Source organism: Euprymna scolopes, chromosome 45 (assembly GCF_053919585.1).
Source record: "Euprymna scolopes isolate OS-2025 chromosome 45, ASM5391958v1, whole genome shotgun sequence".
Lineage (NCBI taxonomy): Eukaryota > Metazoa > Mollusca > Cephalopoda > Sepiida > Sepiolidae > Euprymna > Euprymna scolopes.
In genome coordinates, this window is record NC_136526.1 from 63,863,667 (window position 1) to 63,886,153 (window position 22,487).

General features: G+C 37.2%; 1 protein-coding gene across 4 annotated transcripts in view; it reads right to left on the bottom strand.

Moving 5' to 3' along the window:
- Positions 1 to 22,487, bottom strand: part of LOC145269844 (RNA N(6)-adenosine-methyltransferase mettl16-like) — a 50,236-nt gene that overhangs the window by 22,581 nt on the left and 5,168 nt on the right. For all 4 annotated transcript variants that reach the window (XM_080125569.1, XM_080125568.1, XM_080125570.1 and 1 more), the window contains exon 2: positions 19,870 to 20,200. In XM_080125569.1, coding sequence (XP_079981695.1) covers positions 19,870 to 20,188 — 319 coding nt within the window. In that variant the 5' untranslated portion in view covers positions 20,189 to 20,200. The remainder of the gene's footprint in view (positions 1 to 19,869; positions 20,201 to 22,487) is intronic.

Sequence of the window (22,487 nt, forward strand, 5' to 3'; positions counted from 1 at the left end):
GCTGCAGTCTCTTCTGTAGGTCACTAAACAAAATAAGATGAGCTTTCTCTCCCATTTTAGAAAATTCTCACGCCTAACAGTATCTTACTATTTCTAAAAACAAACAAACTACTATTCACCCATGCATGGAGTGTTGTTACCATATCTGGGCTGGTGCATTTACCACTAGTCTCTCCATCTTGGACAAGTTCTAAAAAGAATCTCCAACCTATCCAAACTCCATTCCTGTTTTTACAAGTATTTTAATGGAATGTGCTCTGAAAAACTCATGGCACTTTTGCTCCCGACTAATCCTGACAAACAGCAAAATCTCACCCCTTCACTGTAGAGGTTCCTAGATGTCGGAAAGCCTTCTACTCTAATAGTTTCTTTCCTCAGACTGCTAGACTTTGGAATTCCGTCCCTGTCTCCTGCTTCCCTGACTGTAACTTCTCACTTTTGAACCGAGAAATCAAATTAAAAAAAAACAATCTCGACTCCAACTAAAATGAAAAACTTCCAACAGGGTTTTAACAAATCTGATCCCTTTTCCGCCATGCAACCTCTTCCTCTACAAAAAGAGATGCTGCAAGCCTGCTCTATGATTATTTTCACTACAGGTGCTCGCCTGAGCTCCAATCTCTGGTTTCCCCTGCCAAACTTTACATAATCAAAACTATGTGTTCAAGTTAAGCAAAGACTAAAGTATATTTGTACTCAATATGGTTGGACTGTGAAAAAGAGTGTAAATTTTATTAAATACAACCTGGTTTCCATGACAACAATGTTTTTAATAGACAAGATGCAAGCAAGGGCAGTCGGATGGTCCACAGATTTTTATAATTACCGTATATACTTGTGTATAAGTCAATATTGTGTATAAGTCGATGTACATTTTAAGACCAAAAATTGTGTCATTTTAGGCATTACCTGTGTATAAGTCGACTATAGATTCTATCCCAAGTTAAATGGTCCGTCTCGTGGCTCTTTCTTGCACAGATAATTTCCTTTTTGTTTTTTTTGTAAGGCATATTATAAATTGTTTCTCGACATCCGCAAGCGATAATACGTGCATTTACACAAGTGTGGTCTATTCAATTTTCATATATAGAACCAACCCGCTGCACACTTATATGCAACGAATGTTGCTAATATGACATTCTGATCAATTACATGCTGTTGATTGCAGGCGCAGTTACTCTTTTCAGACATAATTTATGTCACTTACCATAATAACGTGAACACATACACTGCACGAGTCGTAATATACCATAATAAAGTGAATAAATAAATAACATTGCATGAACTGTAATAATGTGAATGCCTGCGTTGACATTAAGTGGTTTCATTTAAAAGTTGTCATTAAATTGTTAAAACTTGTTGAATTTAGGGGAGAACGACATATCGTAAACACTACATTTACTAACCTACTAAAAAAAAAACATTATATCATCACCAAATACTGTGAGAAATTCCAGTTACAATGCAATTTTCATGTTTTAAGCCGCCTACGCACATTTCTTGTAGGCCGTGATTGGTTAATTTGTATGAGCCAAGATAATTACTTGGTGCCTTTTTTGTAAACATCCATTTGTTTTTTAGTCTACAAAAACCTCTGGCAAGAGTAAGACTCACCAAAAGTCGGCTCCGAGAAGAATGCCTTATCGAGAATGGAGCCGCAACAATTTCTTCATATTTGTAGCACCTTAATGTTTGAACTTTTCTCAATTCAATTAGGGTCCCAAGGACTCGATTTATGCCTAATTAAAGGCACCAGAACTCTTGCTGAGAACACCATGAATTATCATGGACCTTTTCGAAGGACAACCACGCTATCACTCCAACAAAAGGAGTTAACTACTGGCTCCCAATTTGGGAGGCAAAACTGACCCATCGCTTTGCAAGGACTATACCCGAACCAATAACCTTTCTTTGATGTTATAATTGAATAAAATTTGAGTTTATGGTTTTGTAATTGTGGAATTATTTTTGCCTCAGCCAAGGAGTATTGAGTGTGTGAGATATAGTTCTCACAATACATCATGTCGAACTTAGGCCTAGAGGCCTAAGCAGTGAACATTGCAAGAGCTATTCCAATTATTATTAAGCCTCCCACTGAAAAACCACATGTGCTTATATGCTGGCAAACACACTGCAGTGAGGTTCGGAAGGAGTGCGATTAATTACTGTGATTACCGCTATATACCGAGTGCACAAACAAAATGGTGTTTTGTTGCTCGTTAACAACATTTCCAAAAACATTACGTATGTAGAAGCCGACATCTAAAAAATAACCTTAAAATCTTCTACTAGAAATTTGATTTATACACAAGTATATAAGGTATATAGATATCAGGTCCGTCCAATTACACTGACCCATCATCGCAATGCTGCATCCCTGTGCCTGTTTTACAAGTATTTTAATGGAATGTGCTCTGATGAACTCATCACACTTGTGCCCCCTCGGTGTACATACAAACCTGTTTAGCAAAATATCTCAGTCCGTCACTGTAGAGGTCGCTAGATGTCAAACAGGTTTTTACTCTAATAGCTTCCTTCTTTGAACCGCTAGATTTTGGAATTTCCTTCTTTTTACCTGCTTCCCTGACTGTATTGACATGCAAAAGTTTAAATGTAATGTAAACAAACATCTCGCTCATCTTCTCTAAACATGGACTCAAATAGCAATTCTTTTAGGTCCAAGTGGTAAGATGCATCGTTTGGGGTAAACATGACTAAAAAAAAATATCTACATTAATTTATAAATTCTCTTCCGATATAGGAACGTCGGATCTATATAAAGATGTTGGACAGATGAGAAGGAAAATAATTTAAAAAAAAAAAAAATATTCACCATACTGATTGTTCGTTTGCTGTCACAAATGTTTTCATTATTTGGGAAGGGGGGGTGCACTTAAGTATCCAGACTAGCTAACAAAATAGAAATCGAAAAACCAAACAAAATACTGATAGAAACACATCCAATAAATATCAACAATCCTGCAAAAATGTTATTTTCTACCAGTATTTTGTTTAATTTTCGATTTTTGAGGTATTATTGAGACTGACATTTTATTTTGACAAGTTTTACACTCCCTTCATTTTAATTTAAAAAAAAAAAACGCTTTAAAATAAGTTAAAAGACAAAAAAAAACTTATTCAGATAGGTAGAAGAGTAACTTATCTTGCCTTTGGTTTTTTGCACCTCTTTTTTAGTTTAATAGCTATTATGGAAAATCACCTTCGTTTAGAAAAAAAAAAAACATGATTTAAAAATAAAAAGTGTGTGCGTGCGTGTGTGTGCGTGTGTGAAAGGAACCTCCACAAACCATGAAGGAGGTGAGAAAGTCGCTTGAAGCAAGGTTTTCCATGGGAGATACAGTGCCAGGAACCAGAACTAGTCCCATTTTGTACCATTGTCAACATCACAAATTGGCCATAAGTTGTGCAGTGAGGATGAACTATATATTGATATTCATGACTTCAACTTGCCATCAATTCTTTATATCTCTGACATCACACCAATGCAATATATAACCTGTATTTATAACTCTTTCTGGTGGGTTGGTATCGTGAATGAAATAAATGCAGATGAAGGTGATGTAACTGTTAAGTTCATGCATCCCCATGGACCACGCAAGACGTTCAGTTGGCCACAGATTGATGATACATGGTTTGTTTCCATCAAGAAAATTCTTTGTGTTGTATCCCCAACAACATGTACTGGAAGGACATACACAATAACTGACCAAGAATATCAAAAAACCATTTCTGCATTTCAGTGGCATAAAGAACATGTAAATGTTGAATGCTGACTTTGGTTGAGAAATCCACTATTTTTGAATACCATTTCACTGCAACTATTTTAACTTCATTTTTACATATTAAACCTTTTTAATGGACGCCTGTTTGAAGATAAAATTTATGGAATTTAGCATGAATGGCCACTTCCCTGACTTAACATATCGAAACTAGTTGTGTCCCATTAGGATACTTCTCATGGAATAGTTCAAGTTCATTTTTGTGTATGTAATAGTATGTTCGCTCAGAGAGGGGCCTAGCTAAAACAAACAGCCCTTATCAAAATTGACATTTTTTGCATAAGAAAAGTAACAAGGGGAGGAGTCAAAAAGGCAGAAAATGAGTGTACATAGTTTTTAAATGATCTCAAGACTTTTGAAAAAGGTTTTACTTTCAACAGACAATGTGAATGAACAAAAAAACTTTTAACCATTTTTGATCGAGACACAATTTAATGTGAGAGATAAATGTGTGGAGAAAGCCTTTCTTAGAAGTACTTTTATTGTAAATATCTGATTGTATTGAGCCTGTTTACTTTTAACATCAGACTTACTTGCAAATTTATTCCAAAATTAAGGTGTGATGTCAGTTTAGCAAATGTCTAAATTAATTATTACATCTAATAGGGGAGGGAATATTTTTCATTATCATCGAAAATAGACCCGACTTTCAACAGAAACTGTGAGTGAACGGAACAAGAACTTTTTACCATTTTTGGTCCAGAGGTAATTTATTGTGTCTAGAAAAAATATATATGAAAAAAAAATGCATTACCGTATCAGCCACACCCTTTTTTATTGGATTTTGGTGCATGTGGGTAAAACATCCAAAAACCCTTAATATCTCTATAAGGATTCACTTTTTAGCAAATCTGATGCCATTTTTGGATTCCTTGGGTCAAAATACTTACCTGTGCAAATTTTCAAAGCCACACGATCTTTCAATCAGAAAATATTCAAAGAAATGACATCACAAAATTTATCCCGGGCGCCACATTATGCAGCAAAAACGAAAACAAAAAATGCTCTAAATCGGAAACCGCTTGGAATTAGATGCTCAAATTTTCAGGATTTCTTAGTTTCTATATTGTCTACTTGCACTGCAAATTACAGCCAAATCTGAGGGTATGGGTGTCAAGCCCTGGATGATTTGACATGGAATAACCCATATATATATTTAGAAATCTCTGAAATAGCCCGGGAGGAAGCTTCACATTCCTCCATGCAGTAACTTACTCCAAAATATATGTAATTCTACATTGCACTGTAGAGAACCTATTGTTTCTTTTATAAACTTATTTTATATAAACTTTCTAGTTAACGAAAAAAAAAACATTAAGAAATTTACGTGCGGGGTTTGAACCTACAGATGTCGTCATACAAACAACCCCCCTATCAACTTACCTACAGTAGAATTTTCATGGCCCATTGTTCTATCATTGTTGCTAAGCGATGATATGGAAAAATGGCTTTATCGATGATAGATAAATTAAAATAACGGTTTTGATTATCGATTATCGGTAATTATCGGGGGTATTTTGAGACAAAACTTAACTAAGATCACTCCTGGACTTATACACTAAAGTTCTGTGAATTTTAAAGAAAATCCGTACAGCTGTTTTGGAGTCTATAAGGAACGAACACACACACACAAAGTTGCATTTATATAATCGTAAGTTTCATGGTTACATTTTAAATTCTGAAAAAAAAAAACATATAGAGACATATATACGATTTAAAAATTTATTGTTTGACAAAAAGAATATATAGAAGGGGTTATTTTAATTTCCTTTTCCATGGATTTTCAACAATGGCTCATATCATTATACTTTCGATAATGGACTACCCAGGTTGTATCAACTTCTCTTTTCGTATAATCTTCTCCATATAATTATCCACAATCACTCAAAAAACTATTTTCAATAATTGTGCCGAAAAACAAAATAGCGTCCATTCACAGCTGAACATTTTGCTAACTGCATTTCATTTCCTCTGATGATATGAGCCATTATTGAAAGTCCATGGATTAAGGAAATTAAAATAACCCCTTCTATATATTCCTTTTGTCAAACAATCAATTCTTAAAATCGAATATATGTCTCTATATGTTTTTTTTTTTTTCAGAATTTAAAATTTAACCACAAAACTTATATATTGCTCTATTCTTAAATATTGAGCTTTTCCTTTTTGGCTAGGATCTCCTTGAAAGTATTACTTCAAGTAATATCCATCAGGATTTTTCATCTAAATTCTATCAGTGTCTTATCTCACTTATTTATATAATTGTATATATATATATATATATATATATATATATATATATATATATATATATATGGATGGTGACCTTCCCCCCCCCCTCCTCCAGAGTAAGTTTCAAAAACCCGCAAACTCTGATTTAAACCTTATGTTTATAAAGTAAAAAATATAAAATGTTTTCTAATTAAAAATACCAGGTTTGTCCGATTACACAAATAAAAATATCTACAGTGATCCATAACTACGCTTCGGATACAGGTACGTCAAATCTATATAAAGATGTTGGACCGTATCAAAGCTGGAAAGATGAGGATGGAAAATAATTTCAAAAAAAAAAAAAAAAAAAAAAAATCGCCATAGCAATTGATCGTTTGCTGCCCATGGGAACACAAATGCTATTGGTCATCATTCGGGAAGCCGGCAGCCGGGATGAGAGAGTGAAAAAAAGCCAACCAATGGGCGTGGGAGTGGGATGAAGAAGTAAAAAGCTGATGACTCATCACACAACTGACTAGTTTGACGAGCCGCCATGTATACATATTGGTTGCCAGCCAACATGAATCTGGCGATAAAAAAAAAATAAATAAATAAAAAGAAAAATGCAGGACACTTTTTAAACCAGTTTTTTTTTGTCTGCATTTTTCAAGAAATATTCATCACACCTCATACCCCCTAAAATTTATATTCTGTTCAAGAATATGTTTTTCAAATTTCAACTTTTTTAGCAAAAGAAAATCCTAACCTTTATTGTTTAATATAATTTATTCTTTAATATAATTTGCAAGAAAAATTGCATAGGTAGCCAAGAAACAAATCATATCGGAATTAACCTTTTTTTTTTTTTTTTTTTTTTTTTTTGCAAAGGAGTCGCCACTTATCAAGACCCAGAGGCCACTCAAGGATACGGGTTAATAAACGTACAGTGGGCAATGAGACAATGTCGTATTAAATGTTAGTAGTGGAAATTTGGTAAATTGGATTACTAAAAGAGAACGGCTCATCAAGAACTGGTTTACGTTGGACTTGAAGACGACCATATTTATAGTCAGCCGGAAAGCAGGCAAATGGAACAGAGTTCTACAGGTGTGCAGTTCTCAGAAAGAAACTTTGTTCATGGAATCTACGTTTAGGTTTCAGTTAGACGAGTGTTTCTTGTGAAAGTTTGGCACTAATAGCTAAATAGTTATAGATAGTACAACAGAGTACAAAAAAAAATCAATAGCGATTAGATCATTCCTGTAATGATCCGTGCTGATTTTGTGATGGGAGTTTAGTTCTGTGTAGTCCTAGGAGGTTCACCCTCACAGGCTTTGCCTTTTCTCTTTGAGAACGGGTTAGTTTATTGCTAACCACCTGAGATGCCTTTACCTGGGTATACCAGGAACTTTTTGCAAGTCTGAGTGACCCATCCTCCGGGGTGGGGGAGGGCGACTTCTCAATTCCATTTTCCGACCCTGATGTCATAGTTCTTGCAGTGGGAGAAAACTAAATAGCCTCCTCCCATAACGTTAAATAAATAGAGACTAGCAGGAAAACTTGGCATTGCTCAAAATTGAAGAGGAACCCGGTAGAGGGGATAGGAAGTGCACAATTGTAAAGTATTATTTAAGTTCTCTGCATTTAAAATTTTTTTTTTTTTTGTGAGAGGGGACACTGACTTCTCAATCTCATTTTCCGACCCTGGTGTTTTAAGTTCTTGCAGTGGGCGAGAACTAAACAAACCTTAGTACAAAAAACAAAATTCATATGGAATAATAACTCGACCCCTTTTCTTGCATACCCTGCAATATCATCTTAAACTTTCAGTTTTAAAAACCCGCAAACTCCGATTCAGACTTCTCCTGAGTTGAAAAGAGAAAAAAAAAAAAAAATCGCTTTTATAATAAAAAATGGGTTTGTATTACTGTACACATAGATTCAAAAAAGTTGTCAAAATACAAATATATAACAAATAAATGTTATCAAAAGCAAGATAAGTTACTTTTCTACCAAACTGGATATATTTTTCATGTTTTTATTCAGTGTAACATGTTTATTCAGCTCGAAAAACATACAGTGTTTACCGATGTATTGGAAAATTCAAAATGGCGCCCGACTCTCTCTTTAACTTGGTAAGTTTGGCAAAAGGTGTTATAAATAATAAACTAGATAAAATACTATTTAAAAAACACCGAATATATGTCAACTTATGTCACGGTAACATATATTGAGCGAATTTCTGACAGTATTTTGTCTAGTTTATTATTTATAACATCTTTTCCTGGACTTACCGTTTTAAAGAGAGAGTCGGGCGCCATTTTGAATTTTCCAACACATTGGTAAACACTGTATGCTTTTCGAGCTGAATAAACATGTTACATTGAATAAAAACACGAAAAATATATCCAGTTAGGTAGAAAAGTAACTTATCTTGCCTTTGATAATATTTACTTGTTATATATTTATTTTTTGACAACTTTTTCGAATCTATGTGTACAGTAATACAAACCCTAAAAAATACCAGATTCGTCCGACTACACAAATCGGAATATTTTTTTCACCCCCTTTTTTGTTTTGTTAGCTATTCTGAAAACTCACCGAAGTTCGTTTAGGTAAAAAAAAAACATATATAAATATATATATATATATATATATATATATACATATATATATATATATATATATATATATACATATATATATATATATATAAGTGTTGGGACAATGAACCAGAAAAATCAGAACTTTTTAGAGTATCAGATTTGATATCATAATCCGAAAAAAATGTGCGCGTATTTACCAATGCCAAAAATGATTCTTTTAATTATCTTTTTTATTTGATTTCATGTAAAACAAAATCTTCCACTGCTGGTAATAATAATAAAATGATAAATATTTATTGATTTTAAACGACCAGGAAAGCTAAAATCTATAGATCCCCCCCACACACACACACAAGTGTGCTTTTTCATTTCAGAAAACATCTGCACATTTAACACGTGATTTTTACAGTAATCAGGAAAAATAACAACTCTGTAGTTAAATATTTGAAGATTTATAAAGAATCAGGATCGGAATCGGAAATTGTATCAGATGCGGGGGGGAAAAATAGTGAAATCATCCCATCACTAATATCTATGCAAATGGTGACCCCCCCCCCCCCGGGAGTCAGTTTTAAAAACCCAATTTGCTTAGTAAAAGATGTAAAAAAGTTTTATGATTAAAAATAGCAAATTTGTTCGATTACACAAATAAAAATACATTAATTCATATACGGTGGTAAAAAAACTGATGTCAGTGAGTACATTTTTTTTTTTTTTTTTTTTTTTTTTTTGCATTTTTACCACAAACAAAGCACAGTGTCACTTTTCTGTAAGGGGCTACTATCTGGGACATAATCTGCAGGGGTACTATGTAGGGAGTTAAGCAGCAAGATGTCTGTTCACATTAAATTTGAACTTCTGCATGTCAGTACAGTTGGGGAAACAGGAAACCGAAAGGGAGCTCCAAATCATCTAAACAATATGATATAAATGCGGGAGTGCCCCAGGGATCTATCCTTGGTCCTCTGCTGTTCCTGATATTCATAAATGACCTCCCCAACAAAATTGCCTCTGAGATGGGTATATATGCTGATGACACCACACTCTATAGCAGGCACGACAGGAAAACAAATGAATATATATCTAAAGTAATGGCAGAAACACTAGAGGATGACCTCCAATCAGTAGTGGAATGGGGACAAAAATGGATGGTAACGTTCAATGCCACCAAGACAAAACTGGTTTCATTCAATAATTACAAGAAACCTTCTCTACCACCTATAGCAATGGCCAACAACTCTTTATCTGAAAGTACGTCCTTCAAGCTCCTTGGCCTAACGTTCACAGGAAACATGAGTTGGAACAATTACATCGAGGGCATTGCCAGGGCCGCTGCGAGGAAGGTGGGCTCTCTCTACCGTGCTAGAAAACTTCTAACACCCGAAAGTATCCTGTACCTCTATAAGGCCACTATTCGCCCATGTATGGAGTATTGCTGTCATATTTGGGCCGATGCATCGGCTACTAGTCTCTTGCTCCTTGACAAGGTTCAAAAGAGAGTCGCAAATCTGATAGGCCCTAAACTGGCATCTAAACTTCAGCCTCTGTCCCATCGTCGAAACATTGCATCCCTCTGCCTGTTCTACAAGTATTATAATGGTGAATGCTCTGAAGAACTGCAAGCACTTGTGCCCCCATGACGTGAACACCCCCGACAGACCCGACAAGCTGCAAAATCCCACCCCCACACTGTAGAGATCCCTAGATGTAAAAGATCTTTCTACTCCAGTAGTTTCTTCCCCAGAACTGCTAGACTTTGGAATTCCATTCCAGGTCACTGCTTCCCCAACTGTACTGACATGCATAAGTTCGTGCAACGTGAACCAACATCTCGCTGCCCTAATCCCTACATAGTACCCCAGTAGATGTTTCCCCTGATAGTAGCCCCCTACATTAAAGTGGCAATGTGCCTTGTTTGGGGTGAAAATGTAATAAAAAAAAAAAAAAAAAAAAAAAAAAAAGTCTAGCAGTTCTATGCAACATTTCGTCAACAGGAAAGAAGTTGAAACTTAGCTGACAGTGCGGGACCTATTAGGTTGGCGACTCGCTTCTGAACTGTGGGGTATATGCGAAAGGGGAAAAAAAGGTACCGTTTAAGGCTAGGTTATGTTTTTTGGGTTTTTCTTTTTTTTTACATACACTTATCAAGGCCGAGAGGCTACTCAAGGATAAGGGTAAAAAATGTACAGCAGTCAAAAGGACAATATAGTAATCGATAGTAATGGAAGTTCAGTAAATTTGTTAACTTAAGTGGAACGGCTCTTCAGAAACTTGTTTACGTTGGACTTGAAGACAACCATATTGTAGTTAGCTGGAAAGCAGGAAAATGGAAGACAATTCCACAGGCGTGCAGTTCTAAGAAAGAAGCTTTGTTCATGGAATCTACGTTTAGGTTTAGGCACAGATAAAGAGTGGGGGAAATTATTGATAGTGTTTTAAGTTAGACGAGTGTTTCTTGTGAAAGTTTGGCGAGGGGGGGACCATAGATTGACGCTCAGTCGAACACTTTCCATGAAAATAACGATAAAGCAAAGACAAACTCGCAACATCTCTTCTGTGAGATAGAGGTTGCAGCGAAGAGAAAAGGACATCTCCTACAAGGCTACGAAGTCTATTTTGAACTCCATCAAGGCAGGACAAGTCCTTTCTAGCAGCTCCTGCCCAGATGTGGCAACAGTATTCCATCCTTGGACATACCTGGCTCTTATATAGATAGAGAATTGCATCAGCAGTGAGATATCTACTGGATTGATAGAAAGATCACACCATTTTTCTAGCGGCCTTGGCAACGGATTTGATGTACGTATTCCATTTAAGATCAGGAGTAAAGGTCAAGCCCAGAAGCTTGTCAAAACTTGAGGCCTCCTGAAGATGAGAGCCATTCATTTCAACTGATGCCAGATGGGGATCAGAACGTTGATGATGTAAAGAGAGAAGCTTGGTTTTAGATGCATTAAAAGTAACCAACCACTCCTTTCCCCATTGTACCACGTGCTCAAGATCAGAGAAGAGAGAATCGGAGAGAATTTGGTCGTTTACTGTCTTAGATGTGCTACCATAGATGGTAGTGTCATCAGCATAAATGTCTACAAATGATGTAAGGATGTGATTTGGAAGATCATTAATGTAGATCAGGAAAAGAGTTGGGCCCAGGATGGACCTCTAAAGGACTCCAGCATTAATACTGTGAGTTTCTGATTTTTGCCCCTCAACTACTACTCTTATGAACCTATCAGAAAGAAATGATTTAATAATTGAGAAGACATTTCCAGCAATACCATAGCTAGAGATCTTGTGAAGTAAACCTTTATGCCATACTCTATCAAAGGCCTTAGATATGTCAAGAGCAATTGCCCTAAAAAGGTTGCCTCCGTTGAGAGATTCGCTAATCCTATGAGATATAACTGTAAGCACATCTGTAGATCTAGCAGAATGGAAACCATATTGTGTGTCACTAAGAAGGTTATTTTTTGCTGAGATGGTTGATTACTTCTGTATTTAACACAGATTCCAACAACTTACTCATGACGCACAGGAGACTTATTGGCCTGTACTGAGAAGGGGATGAGCGATCACCTGAATTCTTAAATACAGGGCATACTGATGAGATTTTCCAGGGTGATGGGAAGCAATTCTCCTTAAGACAACGTTTAAACAGTTTTGTAAGTATGGGCGCTAGTTCTGGTTGAAGTTTTTTGAGTAGTATAATGGGAATACTGTCAGGGCCAGTTGCTTTACTGGAATCAAGGTTTTTGATTAGCTTGGCAACATCACGTACAGATATACGTATATCACATAGCGTGTTTTCTAATACAGGACGAAATATTGGGGGTTGGCAGGCTTGGTCACAAAGGGTAGAATTAGCTGCAAAGTTCTTGGCAAAGAGTTTGGCTTTGTCTGATGCTGACGAGATTACCTCAGGTCCATTGATGATAGTTGGGATAGAGCACACGCTTCTGTTCAGGATTCTGTTTGCTATTTGCCAAAACTGGTGGGAACCAAGCCGCTGCTCAGCTACTTTGGACTTGACGGACTGATCATACAACTCTCTTGCGTTCTTTATTACTTTCTTACAATGGTTGCTGGCTGTCCTGAAAGCGCCTTTAGTTTCCATACATCTATTACGTTGGAAGCAGTGGAAAAAGTGATTTTTGTGCGTAATGGCAGCAGCACATTCTGGAGAGAACCATGGCTGGCTGTTAGGTTTTTGCTGGAAATTTTTTGAGGGTAGGAAACGGTCTATACCTACAATTAACCATTCTGTCAAGTCTGATACTATAGAGGACACATTCTTTTTAAACATGGAATGCAGAGGTAGATCCGATATAAATGTACGGAAGCTATCCCAGTCAGCATTAGTGTATCGATATACTGTACAATGGAGAGGTACGTCTGGAGACTTATTACATTTCATTTTTATCTTAATTGATTCAACAGAGTGGTCGGAAGATCCAAGAGGAGACAGAACAGAAACTGAACATAGTTCAGGGCAAGTTGTGAGAAAAAGGTCTAGTAGACTCGCATACTGGCCGTCATTCTCGGGCACACAGGTGGGTTCGTGAACAATCTGAGTGAGGTCATAAGCAATGGAGAAATCATGACAGAACCTCCCTTCATCATCGGTCTTGTTTGAGTAGGTCAACCATTCCACGTTGTGAACATTGAAGTCTCCACATACGTGAATGTTAGCTGAAGGATAAGCAGATAGGACATGATCAATTTTCTCAGATATGCTTTTAAAGATAGTAACTCCGCTGTTATGAGGGTGATAGAGAGTAAATATGAATGCAATAGTGTGAGCTAGTGCAATCCGGAAGCACATATAGGGTCAGTTAGGATCTTCTCTGGAGATGTCCCTACCACATGGAAAGCCATCTTTAATATAAGCACATATTCCATGTCCATGGCGATCTTGGAGTCAGATTTGGAAGTTAAATTAATTGTGAACTCATCTAGGGAAATAACCTGTCCAATGTCAGTTTCGCTTAAAAATAAAAGGTCTGGTTTAGTCTCCTGTAATTGGGTTTCAACCTCTGGAAGGTTAGAACGTAGACCCCTGATGTTGGAGAAGGAGACATGGTAGTGGGGGTCTACGTTGGAAGTTGGAGATCCGGGTTTAATCGTGTATTTTTTCTTGAAACTTGTTATGATGGAATTTTGGAATTTGTGGACTAGGTCATCAGATTTGCTTAGAGTAGGACAAAGAGGGAAAGTTAAGAGAGAAAAGGAAACGAACAAATTTTTTTTTTTTTTTGTACAACATGATAAGGTCCGTAACAATTACGCACTAGTATAGCATCGAGAGGCCCCACCAGAAACTACTGCATGGTCCAGAATCCATTCACTAAATGGCAATACAGCAGCCCCAGTACTTTGCACCTGCTGATAGGACAGCCTCCTTAGTGGTTAATCCAAGGTTCGGGTCCCTGACTATCAGGCGGATAACGTCAGCCCAGAATAAAACGTTTACCTCCAGCACCCTTACTAGTGACATGGCTAAAAGGATAGACATAGAAACAGAAAATTTTTGCCATCTCTGCTGACTGTTCACGCAAAATACTGCCAACCTAGAATAGAGCTTTTTCTTCTCCCTCTGTCAGAAAAATTACTCATTTAAAAAATGAGGACTGAGGGACAAATAAAGAGAAGCGAGAGTAAGGGGAGCTGCCGATAATGCATCCACAATGCGTTTTCTACTCTCCATTAAAAAAAAAAAAAAATTAAGTATTGTACTTATAAAAGTCCAACTGGCATGTTTAAGGGAAAGTATGGTGATAGATTCCCCTCTCACGAATTAAAAATGAATACAATTACCTCTATTTTTGCAATCAACTTGGTAGATAAATAAACAACATTTATGGACGAGAAAAACGCTAGCATTAAATAAAACAATCAGAAAATAAATATATAAATTAAATACTGAAATAAAATGTAGTTATTAATATTTGAATCTAAAGATAAAAAGTAGGATTAATATAGAAGTCACTTATCTCGAAAAAACATTTCTGTCGCCAAAAATGCAAACTGTAAAACAGAATTTTAGCTTTAATAACAGCGTTCCAAAGATTTTTTTTTTTTTTTATAATAACCACTAAAAGAAAAGCGTTATCATATTCTGGACTTTAGCTAGTGACGTTTTAAGAAACTAGCGATATAAAAGAAAAGCAGAGGGCGGGGGACTTCCGAAAGTCAGCTGGATACGTTATAAGTAATTGCGAGATAAAATGAAGGCAGAAATTGAGGGGTGGGGACTGAAAGGAAAATATAATGGTTGAGCCTATGCTATCTTTAAGATCAGCTTGGTAGATAAATAAACAACATTTATGGACGAGAAAAACGCTAGCATTAAATAAACCAATCAGAAACAAAAACAAAAAAAAAATAATTAACATACGACATACCGGGCGTATCTGCATCGCTCTTTGGGAAAAAAGAAGGAAAGGATGGCTAGCTCATTTATATACCCAAAGGGCATCTTAGGAAGGCAGGGCATGATGGGAAAAGCTACTTTTTTTTTTTCCATTGTCTCTTCCATTTTTTTTTGATAGGAGGATATAAAATCTGGGAAAAATTCCCTGCAACACAAAAAGAAAAAAGTTGTGAACATCTTCTCTTGGAAAGTATTCTGTGTTGCTGACGTTCAGATTGCGTGGTGTGACATTGGTGGCGAGAAAAAAAATGGATGAATGAAATGAATGGTTCTCGTCTTGGGGAGGCCTCAAGTTTTGACAGGCTTCTGGGCTTGACCTTTACTCCTGATCTTAAATGGAATACGTACATCAAATCTGTTGCCAAGGCCGCTGGAAAAATGGTCGGATCCTTCTATCGATCCAGTAGATATCTCACTGCTGATGCAATTCTCTATCTATATAAGAGCCAGATACGTCCAAGGATGGAGTACTGTTGCCATATATGGGCAGGAGCTGCTAGAAAAGACTTGTCCTGCCTTGATAGGGTTCAAAATAGACTTTGTGGCCTGGTGGGAGATGTCCTTTTCTCTTTGCTGCAACCTCTGTCTCACAGAAGAGATGTTGCGAGTTTGTCTCTGCTTTATCGTTATTTTCATGGAAAGTGTTCAACTGAGCTTCAATCTATGGTCCCCCCTCGCCAAACTTTCACAAGAAACACTAGACTAGCTGAAAACATTATCAATAATTTTCCCCACTCTTTATCTGTACCTAAACCTAAACGTAGATTCCATGATCAAAGCTTCTTTCTTAGAACTGACGCCTGTGGAATTGTCTTCCGTTTTCCTGCTTTCCAGCTTTCTATAATATGGTTGTCTTCAAGTCCAATGTGAACAAGTTTCTGATGAGCCGTTCCACTTAAGTTAACAAATTTACCGAACTTCCATTACTATCGATTACTATATTGTCCTTTTGACTACTCTACACTCTTTAACCCTTATCCTTGAGTGGCCTACCGGCCTTGATAAGTGGTGACGTACTATGTAAAAAAATTTTTTTTAAAAAGGCCAGATGTGGGCTATTGGAAAAGAAGAGGGCAGAAACGTGCTGTTGTTGAGCGAGTGACTCACTCCTTCCCGAACTCCAAAACCGAATCCTGATCGTAACCTCACATGAACCATGTCTAAGAGTGAGAGACTAGTAGCAGATTCACCAGCCCAAAAACAATACTGCTGATCTTGAAAAATGATACAGATGGCTTGCAGGGCTCTATGGACAAACTTATCTTTAGTTGACCTTTGACAACTAAATATTTTCCTTTACTAGCCAAATAGAAAAGTTACTAGCCAAACCTACATGATTTTTAGAATATGACATCTTCATTTTGCGACGAGTATGTACATCATAAAGATTTTTCCGTATATTCTTAAATAAGTGTAATTCTAAATATACAACACATTTTATGTTGATACTTGAAGGTATAAACATTCTGTTTTCTTCAAATAAATTACATAAATGTAATACCATCCTCTTTTCAACAATGCATGATCCTCTAAAAGAATTAATAAGACACTGTGAAATATTACGCAAAGTGAAGTTCTGGTCTTTCCCATTAAGGTCTATTTTTAATAGCTTAACTGTTAATATCTGTTGATTAGCGATTTTATATAGAAGTTACTTGCATCCATTCTTAAGTTACTCTATGCTAGCCCAAGAGTCCAGTACCAAACTGCAATATCAAACGTGACTTTAAAACGATGTATGAATGTTTCGACCACCTATACTAATTATTTACTACGCTACATAGACAAAGAATAAAAAGAACTTCCTTTCCCCTGTTCTAACAATAACATTTATTGTCTCATTCTCCCGCCATGCGTGACTTCTCATTACCTCTGTGACGTCATTCACGTGATCGCTTTCTCAAACGTCATTTACATCTCCAACGTGATCATCCACTCTAACATGCTCTTTCCCTTTTTTTAGCGGTGACGTCATTTTGCATGCATTTGTATATGCGCATCTGTTTTGCATCTTCATATTAGGCATCCGTATTATTTGGATTCATCGGACTACTGTTCTCATCTTGAATGCGATTTTCACAATGTTTCGGTTGATGTAACCTCCGACCTTCTTCACATGTATCTTGTCGAACTCGGGAATGTTTCTGTCAAACTCGGAAATTTGGACAGAGTTTTGAGCAGAACACTTTATTTATTTCACGGGGGTAGCATGTTCTTGTTCCGTCAGCCATGACTGGATAGAGGTCCTAAGTAATTCGCAATTGTATTTTTCGGTCGCCCATACTGAGGATTGAACCTTCAACCTTCAGGAGAATATCATTTTTTATTCTTCAATCCTGTGTGAGCGACCGAAAAATACAATTGCAAATTACTTAGGACCTCTACCCAGTCATGGCTGACAGAACAAGAGCATGCTACCCTGGTGAAGTAAATAGAGAGTTCTGCTCAAAATTCTGTCCAAGTTTGACAGAAAAATTCCTAAGTGTGACAAGATACACCTGAAGAAGGTCGGAGGTTATATCGACCGAAACGTTGTGAAAATCACACTCAAGATGAGAACAGTAGTCCGATGAATCCAAATAATACGGATGCCTAACTTTATTCGTATTATTTGGATTTATTGGACTACTGTTCTCATCTTGAGTGTGATTTTCACAACGTTTCGGTCGATATAGCCTCCGACCTTCTTCAGGTGTATCTTGTCGAACTTGGGAATTTTTGACGGAACTCTTTATTTACTTCATGGAGGGTGGGTAGCATGCTCTTGTTCTGTCAGCCATGACTGGATAGAGATCCTAAATGCCGTTTTTGGTTGTCCATACTGAGAATTGAACCTTCAAACTTTGGGAGAATATCATGTGCAGTGGTTAGAGTACTTGGAAAAAATCAATTGTAAAAAGTGATATTCTCTTGAAGGTTGAAGGTTCAATCCTCAGTGTGGGCGACCGAAAAATGCAATTGTGAATTACTTAGGACCTCTATCCAGTCATGGCTGACAGAACAAGAACATGCTACTCCTCTCAGGTAAATAAAGGGTTCCGTCTAAGATTCCGTTCAAATTCCAGAGTTCAACAAGATACACCTGAAGAAGGTTGGAGGTTACATCGACTAAAACGTGAAAATAACACTCAAGATGAGAACAGTAGTCTAATGAATTGAAATAATATGAAAGATGACTACCAACGTTTCGGTCGATGTAACCTCCGACCTTCTTCAGGTGTATCATGTCGAACTCGGGAATTTGTATGGAATTTCGAGCGGAACCCTTTATTTACCCATGGCACAGGAGCTAGAGTACTTAGAAAAATTAATTGTAGAAAGTGATATCCTCCTGAACGTTAAGTTTCAATCCTCAGTGTGGCCGACCAAAAAATACAGTCACAAATTACTTAAGACCTCTATCCAGTCACGGCTGACGGAACAAGAACATGCTACCCCCGTGAAGTAAATAAAGGGTTCTGCTCAAAATTCTGTGCAAATTCCCAAGTTCGACAAGATACACCTGAAGAAGGTCGGAGGTTTCATCAACCAAAACATTGTAAAAAATCACACTCAAAATGAGAACAGTAGTCCGATGAATTGTAATGAAAGGAATTGTCTGAATGGTATCTTTTCCCTAACCGTTCGTAATGTGTGGGTGTATGTGAACATATAACACGAATACATAACGTGACGACATACTTGGCTGGTGAGGACTCTTCATCGACAACTGCCAACTGACGACAAACGCAAACGCAAACGAACACAAGATGATTTTATTCCACTCCAAAGGTATTATCTTAGCAGACTGGAATGGACCGGCGATCTTTGCATGCAGACAAACCAACGGTCCTCACATCTTGGCAATTGTATGTCTAGGAAATAACTCAACTAAAATTAACTAAATTTCCCAAAACTGGAACCCCTAATACGTCCCTCATCTATGCTGCTTCGGTGCAGCCGACCGGTCATTCAGTTTGATATTGTAAGAAATTATTTCTCACATCCCAATTTCTTCCCTGCAGAGGCAAAAGAATCCACAAATACAAAAGCCATACATTTCAAACTCAAATGTATTCAAATGTAACAGCAATGAAAGGTTTTTGGTTCTGGTATTGTTCATTTGCAAAACGGTGGCCAGTTTTGCTTCTATTGCATAGAGCCAGTAATATGAACTATTTACAGAGTGGTAGTTCGTTGTTTCTCGGAAGGATCCATGTATGTTCATGGTGGAATCGGCGGGAATGTTGGCGCCGATAATTAGGAATAATGCGAGTCACTTCGGATTCTAGTTGAATTGAGATAAAATCCAATATTTAGTAAACAAAACATGAAGAAATGTTCATGAATGTCATCCTATAATTAGGATAATTTTAGCAATATAAGATTGTCTCTGCTTGTAGAGATGTGATCCTTTGTTCACCAATAGTTTGGTGATACAATATGAAGGAATTGACGTAGCTCCCTTCTCATGTCGGAGCCGCTGATTTGGAGTCCATCCCTTTGCCGAGTTCCTGCGTGGACTGAAAAATAAAAGCATGATACAAAAAAGCGCGCCAAACAAATCACCTGACTCATTCAAAATTAACCAATGATGGTCGACCACCAACAAGAAACAAGAAAGATGGCGAATGTATATTGAATTTCTCACAATTCCTATAACTTTGTCATTCTGTCAGCTAGAGATAGATAAATAACCCGATTCTGAACAATTATTTTCTAACTGGCGTTGCCCGGCAATCACTTAACAGAATTAAAAAAATACGAATAGAGGATTATCATTTTTTATTATTATTTACACAGACCATAATCAAGCATATCAAATATAAAGAAAACTCACCGACATCAATTCCTCGGATCTTGTCATTCCAAGTGGTTTTCAGTATATCCTCAATCCAATGGATGTAATTAAGGCGAAGAGGAATAGTTGGCACAAGGCGGTCAGCTGGGATGTTCACATCGAGGCCGAAATCTTCTTTAAGGAGGGCGGTACTGAGGGCTCTCAGAGCATCAGGTTCTTTGAAGTTGATGGTAACTTTCCCACTGGTCTCTTGGCTTGCGTGGCGCCGGAATTCTGGATATTTTACAGCCAATTCTCGAAAGTTTGGCTTCTTCTCCTTGTAGATATTCCGAGGGTGCATAAATTTGTTCAAAGCCATCTTAAACCAAAACTGAAACGAAGAATCGTAAATAAAGTATTATTGGCAATAGAAAAATATTAACATTCTTGCAGAAAAAGAGAATAGGGAAAATGATGCAGTGGTTACGAGGACTTTTATGTTCAGAATATTTTAGATAAGAAGGGTTAGCAGGGAGATCCGATGTTACCCGGGATTGAATGAATGTCTCACACTTCCAATACTTTTATTGTCAGTGAAATCGCTCATTTTTCAATCAAATTGATTGATTGCCTGCTCTAGTCAAGGATCAACCACAATGCACCAGGAGGCAGCTCCACATGTATCCCCACAGTGACTTCGTGCACAATAGATTGTAGTCTACATTGCACTGTAGAGAACCTACTGTTGATTTTATAAATTATTTTTATATATAATGATTTTAATTAAAGTTTAAAATGAAAAAAGTATCGTGGTTCAATTGTGTTCTAAACATTTGTTTCGAACGTGCCCCTATCTTATCAAAGAACCTACTGTTGATTTTATTTGTGTGGAGATAAAAAAATGTGCTTGTGATGTTAGGCTGTATAAGATTGTTAACTTTGATCAAAATCAGATTGTTCCTTCTTTCATCGGATTTTTCAATTATTTATTTTCGATGATCAGAGACATTCTAATACAAAATCTATGTAAAAACACGCCCAGACACATAAACTACATTTTTTTATTATATTTTCACACCAAACAAGGTACATTGCCACTTTGTGATAGGGGGCTACTATCAAGGATATAGGAATCAGGGGTACTGTGTAGGGAGTTGGGCAGCAAGATGTTGGTTCATGTTGCACTTGAACTTCTGCATGTCAGTACAGTTGGGGAAGCAGGAACCCAGAAGGGAATTCCAAAGTCTAGGTGTTCTGGGGAAGAAACTACTTGAGTAGAAGGCTCTCTTACATCTAGGGATCTCTACTGTGAAGGGGTGGGATTTAGCTGCTTGTCGGGTTTGTCAGGGGTATTTACGTCGAGGGGGCACAAGTACTTCAAGTTCGTCAGAACATTTACCGTTAAAGTACTTGCAGAACAGACAGAGGGATGCAACATTTCGTTGATGGGACAGAGGCTGAAGTTTAGATGACAGTTCAGGACCTAGCAGATTGGCGACTGTCTTTTGAAACTTGTCTAGGAGCGAGAGACTAGCGGTAGATGCACCAGCCCAAATATGACAACAATGCTCCATACATGGACGAATGGTGGCCTTATAGAGGTATAGGATACTTTTGGGCATTAGTATCTTTCTAGCACGGTAGAGAGAACCTACCTTCTTCGCAGCGGCCCTGGCGATACTCTCAATGTAATTGTTCCAACTCATGTTTCCTGTGAGTGTTAGGCCGAGAAGTTTAAAAGATGTACTTTCAGATAAAGAGTCATTAGCCATTGCTATTGGTGGTAGAAAAGGTTTCTTGTAATTATTGAAGGAAACGAGTTTAGTCTTGGCAGCATTGAATGTGACCATCCATTTTTGTCCCCATTCCATTACAGATCGGAGGTCATCCTCTAGTGTTTCTGCCATTTCTTTAAATATGTTTTCATTTATTTTCCTGTCGTGTCTGTCATAGAGCGTGGTGTCGTCAGCATATATACCCATCTCACAGGTAATTTTGTCAGGGAGATCATTTATGAATATTAGAAATAATAGAGGTCCAAGGATAGACTCCTGAGGCACTCCCGCATTTATATCATATTGTTTAGATGTAAGACCGTCGAGGACAACCTGGATTTTTCTCTTATCTAAGAAGGATTTAATTATGTTAAGTATTCTACCAGTGATACCGTATGATCTAATTTTCCTGAGGAGACCCTCATGCTATACCCTGTCAAAAGCCTTAGATATATCTAGAGCTACCGCTCTACCCTCCACCGCTTTGTCCAGTGACTGGTATATATGTTCTGAGATTACAGTTAGGATGTCTGCTGTGGAACGGGCTTGCCTAAATCCATATTGTTGGTCAGTCAGAAGTTTAGCATCTGTAAGGTGATGGACTAGAGCTTGGTTAATTATGGTCTCAAATATTTTGGCGAAAAGTGGGAGGAGGCTAATGGAGCAATAATTTACTGGGTCAGTTCTTTCGCCAGAATTCTTGAAAACTGGTGCTATGGAAGCAGTTTTCCAGCAGGCAGGAAAGCAAGATTCATTAAGGCATTTGTTGTAAAGTTTGGAGAGAACTAGAGCTACTTCGGCAGAGCAATTTTTTTAATAGCACAGCCAGGATGAGATCAGGTCAACATGCTTTTGCAGTGTCAAGATTTTTTATGATAGCATGCACCTGAGAAGGGGTGATTT